Source organism: Tenrec ecaudatus, chromosome 4 (assembly GCF_050624435.1).
Source record: "Tenrec ecaudatus isolate mTenEca1 chromosome 4, mTenEca1.hap1, whole genome shotgun sequence".
Classification (NCBI taxonomy): Eukaryota; Metazoa; Chordata; class Mammalia; order Afrosoricida; family Tenrecidae; genus Tenrec; species Tenrec ecaudatus.
This window is the reverse complement of record NC_134533.1, coordinates 7,371,301-7,378,843: the sequence shown is the minus strand read 5'-3', so window position 1 is coordinate 7,378,843 and position 7,543 is coordinate 7,371,301. Positions and strand designations below refer to the sequence as shown.

At 65.0% G+C, this 7,543-nt stretch overlaps 2 protein-coding genes across 9 annotated transcripts; one reads left to right on the top strand and one right to left on the bottom strand.

Moving 5' to 3' along the window:
• Positions 1-2,560: 2,560 nt before the first annotated feature.
• On the bottom strand, positions 2,561-5,466 carry C4H11orf68 (chromosome 4 C11orf68 homolog). Of its 6 annotated transcripts, XM_075545366.1 has the most exons (3): positions 4,485-4,653; positions 3,484-3,964; positions 2,561-2,956 (listed from the first exon to the last, which is right to left on the bottom strand). In XM_075545366.1, the coding sequence occupies exons 1-3, from the start codon at positions 4,613-4,615 to the stop codon at positions 2,744-2,746; spliced, it is 825 nt and encodes a 274-aa protein (XP_075401481.1). In that variant the 5' UTR covers positions 4,616-4,653; the 3' UTR covers positions 2,561-2,743. The 6 variants fall into 6 exon arrangements, with proteins under 6 accessions (XP_075401481.1, XP_075401484.1, XP_075401479.1 ...); XM_075545369.1 differs by lacking the exon at positions 4,485-4,653 and adding an exon at positions 5,328-5,466 and having other exon boundaries at positions 2,813-3,961; XM_075545364.1 differs by having other exon boundaries at positions 2,813-3,964.
• On the top strand, positions 4,967-6,901 carry DRAP1 (DR1 associated protein 1). 3 transcript variants are annotated; one of them, XM_075545370.1, is made up of 7 exons: positions 4,974-5,146; positions 5,375-5,447; positions 5,537-5,630; positions 5,855-5,974; positions 6,068-6,182; positions 6,302-6,390; positions 6,671-6,901. In XM_075545370.1, the coding sequence occupies exons 1-7, from the start codon at positions 5,105-5,107 to the stop codon at positions 6,777-6,779; spliced, it is 642 nt and encodes a 213-aa protein (XP_075401485.1). In that variant the 5' UTR covers positions 4,974-5,104; the 3' UTR covers positions 6,780-6,901. The 3 variants fall into 3 exon arrangements, with proteins under 3 accessions (XP_075401488.1, XP_075401485.1, XP_075401487.1); XM_075545372.1 differs by having other exon boundaries at positions 4,979-5,146; positions 6,089-6,182; XM_075545373.1 differs by lacking the exon at positions 5,855-5,974 and having other exon boundaries at positions 4,967-5,146; positions 6,089-6,182.
• The last annotated feature ends 642 nt before the right edge of the window (positions 6,902-7,543 follow it).

The following is a 7,543-nucleotide window of genomic DNA, read 5'->3' as shown; positions in this document are numbered from 1 at the left end:
GGGCTTTTGAGTGAAGCTTACTCCTCTTCTTCCTCCCTGCCACTGAGTTGATGCCAACTCATAGCAACCCTGTGGGCAGGGTCATACTGACCCTGTGGGTTTCTGTGACTAATGCTTTCTGGGAGTAGACAGCCTCGTTTTTCTCCTGAGGAGTGGCTGGGGCTTTGAGCGGCTGACCTAGTGGTTAGCAGCACACCGTGCAAACAGCATGCGACCAGAAGACTGGAGGAGATGAAACAGCTAAACCCTCAGCACAGCGCCTGCCTGGTGGTTTCCACAGCGCGAGGACCCCGCAGCCTGAGCAGAAGGTAGCGGGCGTCTCGCCATCTATGCTAGGTCAGGTCCTTCATCAGACATTAAGGACACCCTGGGAGTCAATTGTGGGGTGCCCTCATGGCACCTCAGATATGCAGATGAGAGGCAGACTCGGGGGGGGGGTCCTGGGAGCCTGGGGGAGGTGCTTCTGTGGGTGGGGTGAAGGTGAGCTGAGGGGCTTGGGGGAAGAGACTCCCCAGGACACACCAGTCAATCTGGCATGCCCACAGGGTGTGAAGTGTGTGTGGGGGGATGGGGGACAGGTGGAGCCAAGCGGGAGGGGTTTGAGGGTCAGAGTAGCGTGGTTGGCTCCAAGGACAGGGCAGAGATGTGGCATGTGGGGCATGCCGTCTGGGCAGGTGGCAGGGGAATGCATCACCACAGGGATGTCCAGCCCGTGCTGGGGCAGGCAGGCATGCAGAAGCCGTGTGCCAAGGGCTGAGGGAAATGCCAGGTGGCACCAGTGGGCTGGACATGGGCAGAAAGGGTGCCTGAGCAATGATCAACAGGGGATGGGGGTGCTTGCAGGCTGTTGGGGGGACACAGGCCCTTTGCATAAGGATCCGTTGACATCAGCTGGGGGGGAGGGGGGACACAGGCCCTTTGCATAAGGATCCGTTGACATCAGCTGGGGGGGAGGGGGCGGAGGGGAAGGGGCACCGAAGGCAGTGGGCATGACTGCCATGGCTGAAGAGACCAGAGGTCAGCATAGAACACGGGCAGGACGGGAGATGTGTGGACGAATGGGTGGACAAGGAACATTTATTGCTGTTACGTGGGCATTGTGGTGGGACCCATGAGGGCCTGGCCAGGACCCACCTCATGCCTTGGCCTTCTTTTGTCAAGTGCAAGGCACTATGGGTCTATGGCCTCAGGGCACCAGACTCCAGCCTGGTGACCACTGATCAGGCTCCAGGGACTTCCCAAAGCCTGTCCCCAGGGAGCTGGGTGGGGAGGAAGCTGGAGAGGGGGATAGGTCCACCATGCCTGACTCACCCACTTCCACCCAGACAACTGAGTGGCATCTCCGCTCCCTTGCTCCAAATTCCAATTTGGTGAGGCTGCTGGAGGCTGACTCAGCTCCGGCACGGCGCACGGGCGCCGTGTCTCAGGGGGCTCCCAGCCAGATGCCGTTGGCTCCAACCGACTGAGGTCAGGGGAGGGCGATGGGCAGGAGCCAGGCTCAGTGAGATCGTGGGAGTGAGCACGTGCTGTGGGCTGAGGAGCCAGCGACAGCTAAGTCTCTCCGAAGGCACACGATCTCTCTGCTCCACTCACCTTGTGACCCTACGGAAGTCCCTTCCCCTTAACCTCATCGTCCCTGACTACAGTGGGGCAGTGATGCATGAGAACTCGGTGATGCATGGCCTCTGGAAGTGCTTTCTATGCAAGCTGCCCAGTGGCCCCTGTGACAGTCAGTCGGGCACTGTGTGAGAGTGTGACTGGGAGGGCTCCCAGGGCCACCACTGATGGCTGTGTAGGTTGTACACTGCACAAGGTTGCTTAGCCTAAAATAACCCACTGCCATCAAGTGGATGCTGACTCACAGTGACCCTTTAGGGCAGGGTAGAACTGCCCGTGAGCTTCTGAAACCCCTAAGTGTTCTCCGGAGTAGAAAGCCTTCTCCCGCGGAGCAGCTGGTGGTCTTGAACTGCTCTCAGTGCACGACCACTAGGCCACCAGGGTCTAGGGCATGGAAACCCAGGCCAGTGTCTGTTCCCTGAATGGGGAGTCTTGGTCCAGCTGCCTCTGCCAGGACTATCTCTTTGAGATGCACGTGTGTGGAGTCCTGATGGTACAGTGGTTTACATGTTGGGCTGCTACATGAAAGGCTGGCGGTTCAAACCCAGCGGTAGGTCGTAGGGAGAGCATTGAGTGTCTGCTCTTATGCAGACGTCCAGTCTCGGAGGCCCTAAGAACAGTTCTACTCTCCCTGTATGGCTGCCACTAGCTGGCATCAACTCCCTGGATTACTACGCAGAAATCTGAGACTAGCAATGGTCCCTTTGGCTCTGCTGGGAAGGGCCAAGCCCTCAGGCTTATGGGAAATGGAGGAGAAGCTGGCTTTGGTTTGTGGCCTGAGGTGGTAGAATTGGCCTCACAGAGGCTCTGAGAGGGGCCGGGCCTTGGCAGCAAAGCAGGTCTTAGTGCTGTGGGCAGACAGGAGGCTAGGCCTACGGGGGTACCCCCTTCTCCTGGCTCTGCTTCTCCCCGGCAAGCAAAACAGGGAGCCACCAAGACAGTCTTTTAAAAAACACTCAAGACACAGACCCAAGCTGGGCTTTATTGGAGTGTCAGGGGCAGGCATGTGCTAAGATCGCTGAGGGGACTAGGGTGGTGCGGGCTATGAGTTGCAGGGAGGGGAAGGCCTGGGGTCTGTGGTCCCAGTGTCCCATCTCTCTGCCAGGGACTGAGTGGGCACAAGGACTCACCCACCCCCCAATGGCATGCTCAGACCTGCAGGGCCCTGGCCTCTGTTCCAGATGGTTCCAAGGGAGGGGCTGGAAGCACTGGCATTTTCTCCCTCCGGAGGGCAGGAGGGAGGGAAGACAAAGACAATGTAGGAGGGGCAGTGCAGCCCGTTGAGGTGACAGGGTGGCCGAGGATGGCTCTCCCTGGCGTCCGGCCCCAGCCCATGACCCTGTGAGGGGGAGGGGGGAACAGCAGCGAAGACAGAGGCTGAGGGCCTGGCCCTCAGCGAGCCAGGGCCCCCTACCTGCAGGGGTTCAAGTCACTCGTGGACAGAGATGCAAAGGGGGCGAATGATGCCGGCAGTTCCTGAGTGACCTAACCCGGTCCCTCAGGGCTGGGGTCTGGCCTCTGGGGGAGGGTCGACAAGGAAGGTAGGAGCAGCCCTCCAGCAGAGGGGCAGGGGGAAATCTGGCCCCACTAGGTCAGTTCCACATTGTTGGCACGATCCAGCACCCGAGAACCACGGGCATCGCCCCCCAGCTGGAAACGGCTCTCATAGAGAGTTGGGCAGAGGTGCCAGCGGTTGGCCCGGTAGATGCCCAGGTAGGTGTAGACATCGGGCTTGTAGGTGAGCAGGCACTTGATTCCTGCAGCCCGGATGGCAGAGTCCGCCTCCAGGACACCCAAGCGGTCCGTGAAGTCGTCCGTGTACACGCAGATCACCTGGCGCCCACCCTCCTTGGCCCGTGGGCTCACCTTGGCCACCTGAAGCCGGCCCTCGACCACCGCTCGGGCGATGCCCGCCCAGGCGTGGTCCAGCTTGAAGCCAGGAGTCAGGTGCATCAGCCACTTGCCCGACAGCACCTGGTGGGTGATGGCCAGCTGGCGCAGGGTGCCGGGAGTGATGGGTCGCCCGCTGGTCTGCAGCACCTCCCAGGCGGCCTGTAGACCCTGCACATCTCCCGAGTTAGGGGTGTAGCCCTGCCCGTAGGCCGCGATCCAGCCCACTGGCTCCGAGTTGGGAGAGCCAGGGTCCCCGTAGCGGGTAACTTGGGAGGGGGGGTATTTGGCCAACCAGGCGTCCAGCTCTGTGGCAGGTGTGCTCCGGGCATCGAACACCAGCCAGGGGTCCATGTCTGCCGCCATGGCCTCTGCAGCCAGGTGCTCGGCGGTGAAGCCATCCTCCCGGCCTCCCGGAGAGTCTTCTTCCTCGGCCTCCTCTCCTGGCTCCATCCTGCTGTGAGGAAACAGAGTCTGGGCAGGTCTGGGGCAATCGGCAGGTGCCAGGGCTGGCCTGAACCCTGTGGCCTGGGGGGAGACTTAGTGTCGCCGTGCCTCAGTTGCCTCATCTCGAGAGCAGAACGACACCGGATCCTTTCTCAGCATCCGGCTGTGAGAATGGGGTGCCTGCCGTGCCACTTGTTTATGGTCACACCATTGCTCTCTGACTCCCAGACCGAAGCTCGGTGCAGGGAACCTGTCCAAGGTCACACCTGGACCCTGGCGACAAAGCTGGGGGCCCTGGGGCGTCGGGCTTCACGGAGGGAGGGCAGGGGCGCGCACCGGGGCCTCCTGGGGGGCGCAGTCCCGCTCACTTCTGGACGACGGCCTGGCAGCCTAGACGGAAGGCGCGTCTGGGCCGATAGAGCGGGGCCTGGGCTCGAACCTGGGGGCCCGCCGCGCCAGCCGCCATTGGCCCCCACAGACCCAGCTGGGCCCCCGCCCCAGCCCTACCCTGCCCGCCGTCCCGTCGTCACCTCCGGCCTTCGTTGCGTTCGGCGCCGGCCCAGCCCCGGGCGCGGCTCCGCTCCTGCCGGGGCTCCTGCCGGGGCTCCGCGCCGCCGCCGCGCCCCGCCCCCGCCAGGGCCGCCGCCGCCGCCGCCGCCATCTTAGCGCTCGCCGCTTCAACAACAACTTTATAGACAAACGCCGCCACGGGGCGGGGCCTGCGGGCCGCACGGTACGCGGTGGGGCGGGGCCTGACGCGGCGGGCGGGGCCTGCGGGCCGCACGGTACGCGGCGGGGCGGGGCCTGACGCGGCGGGCGGGGCCGTCCGAGACGCGGGGTGGGCCCAGGGGGCGGGCCCAGCGTGGAAACCCGAGGACGCCAGCGGCCTGGAGGCGGAGCCAACGTTCGCTCTCGGCGCCGCGGGGCCTGCGAGAGAGGCCGCGCCGACGGGCGGGGACGCCGCGCACCGCCCCGCAGGCTCGGGGGGCGGGCCCTGAGCGGCGGCGCTAGGACCCCGTGCGGAGCGGCGGAGCCGGGCGGGCGGCGCCAGGACCCGGGGGAAGCGTGACCGGCGGGCGGCGAGCAGGCCCGGGGGCCGGGAGGCTGCGGCGGCGGCGCAGGGCCCGGCGCGTCGGGAAGAGGCCCCGAGATGCCGAGCAAGAAGAAGAAGTACAACGCGCGGTTCCCGCCGGTGAGCACGTGGCCGGGCCGGGAGGAGCAGGCCGCTCCGGGGAGGCCGGGACCGGGCCCCGCGGGGCAGTGGGGGCGGGCACTTCACGGGAGCCCGGGGCCCGGACGCCCCGCCCCTTTCTGCCCCTCCCCCCGGTCCCCTGGAAGCCCCCTGGCCCCCCGCTGCCCGCCCCCCTACCCACCTTTGCGGGCCGGTGCGGCGGGGTCCGAGCGCTGTGCCCGCCCCCAGGCGCGGATCAAGAAGATCATGCAGACGGACGAGGAGATCGGGAAGGTGGCGGCCGCCGTGCCGGTCATCATCTGTATCCTGCCGGGCGCTGCTCTCGGGGGGCGTGGGGGGCCGGGGGGTGGTTCCGGCCGGCGGGGCGGCCTTCTCCTTGACACCCTTCAGCCCGGGCGCTGGAGCTCTTCCTGGAGTCGCTGCTGAAGAAGGCCTGCCAGGTGACCCAGTCCCGCAACGCCAAGACCATGACCACGTCTCACCTGTGAGTGGCGGCGGCCGGCCGCGGGGAGCTGGAAGGGGCAGTGGGGCCCGAGATCCCAGGCTTTGGGAGGCAGACCACCGTGTCCCCTGGAGGGACTGGACCGTAGAGGAGGGTCTGGGGGTTCCGGGTGGACAAGGAGCCTGCAGGAAGCGGGCAGGTCTGGTGCAGGCTCCCTTGCAGCCTCTCCCTCCGGCCCCGCGCCCCTGCCCCCACCCCCTTTCCAGGAAGCAGTGCATTGAATTGGAGCAGCAGTTTGACTTTCTGAAGGACCTGGTCGCCTCTGTGCCGGACATGCAGGGGGATGGGGAAGACAACCACATGGATGGGGACAAGGGGGCCCGCAGGTGGGGGACCAAGTGTCCAGGCGGGGAAAGGCCAAGGCCATGGGGGACGGGGCGGCTGAGGGTTAGCCCTGGAGAGGGGTGACCCCTGGGCAGATGGGCTGTACCTTCTCAAAGGGGTCGGAAGCCAGGTGGCAGCAGCCGAAAGAATGGTGGCATGGGCACTAAAGGCAAGGACAAGAAGCTGTCGGGGACGGACTCAGAACAGGAGGTGAGGAGGGGTGGCACCTAGGGGACCCCTCCCTCTTGTCCCACCACTCCCAGAGGTCTGGGGTCCCCAGGGGTGTGTGTGCACACATGGCCTTTCCTTGACCCCAGCTTCCCTCACAGGATGAGTCAGAGGACACAGACACGGAGGGGGAGGAGGAGACCCTGCAGCCCCCACCCCAGGCCAGCCACCCCCCTGCCCCCTTTCAGAGGTAAGCAGCCCAGCACACTCCCAGGCCTGCCCTTCGCCTGGCCTGGCCTGCTGAGTGCCCAGCCAGCTGTTGGATCTATGGGCTGAGCCTGGTATGGGCGTGGGAGGTGGGGACAGGGGACAGATGGCGCTCGGGCAGGGCTCTGTGACTGGCTTTGGGCCCTGCCCTGCTCTGGTGTGTGGCCAAAGTCAGTGGGTGCCTGCCTGCCTCTGTAGAGGGTGGGGTGGGGCTCCTGAGGCAGGGGCGGCCCCATCATCCTCGGCTGCTTTCCACCCGGCAGCCCCCCAACACCCTTCATACCCTTCGCTGCCTCGACGATGCCTCTGCCCCCAGCGCCCCCTGGCCCCTCAGCACCTGACGCCGAGGATGAAGAGGATTATGACTCCTAGCGCTCCCTGCCCCCCAGGCTGTGCCCCCTTTTAGTTGGTTTTAGTTGCTCTGGGGGGTGGGGGGAGTAAAGGTCAAGTGGTTGGTTCTTAAATTTATTAAAAAAGACATTACTGAAAGAGAATGGCGGTGTTGGTCCCAGTCTCTTGGGGGTAGGGGTGGGGTGTCTCTGTGACCACTTCCCCACTCTGCCGGCCGCCTCCGTCGCCCAGGACATGGGCCTGGCAGCATCAGGTACAAGGAGAGGCCAGTGGGCTGCTGCTGGAAGCTGAGTGGCCAGAGCAGCCTGGGTCCTGAGCCTGCAGGGGCAGCTTATGCTGGGGTGCAGGGGGTGCCCTCTGGGCACCCCCTGCTCCCCTTGGAGCCACCTCATATCTGGGTGGAGACCACTCTGCCCACCCTGGGCAGCTGTGAGAGCCGACACAGGTGTGCTGAGTGGTCTGTGAGGGAGGGGATGTGGCCAGGCTGGGGCATCGGGAGAGCTGGGGGGGCCAGCCTTCATGCTGGGCTTTGAGTCTTGTCCATCCGTGGACTGGCCTGGAGCTAGGGTGGTGCCCTTCAGAGGGGGCGGACAAGACTGTCGAGGCTGGGGAGGCCGCGGGGCCTGGGAGGTGGGGCTTTGGGCCACATTTTGCTTCTAATTCTGAAGAGGCATCTGCTGGGTGGGAGTCAGGTCTGCCTGTAATTCCAACAAACCAATGACTGCTTTGCTGAGGAGGGGTCCAGGCAGGGCACCTGCAAGAAGCAGTGAGAGGGTGGCGGCCTG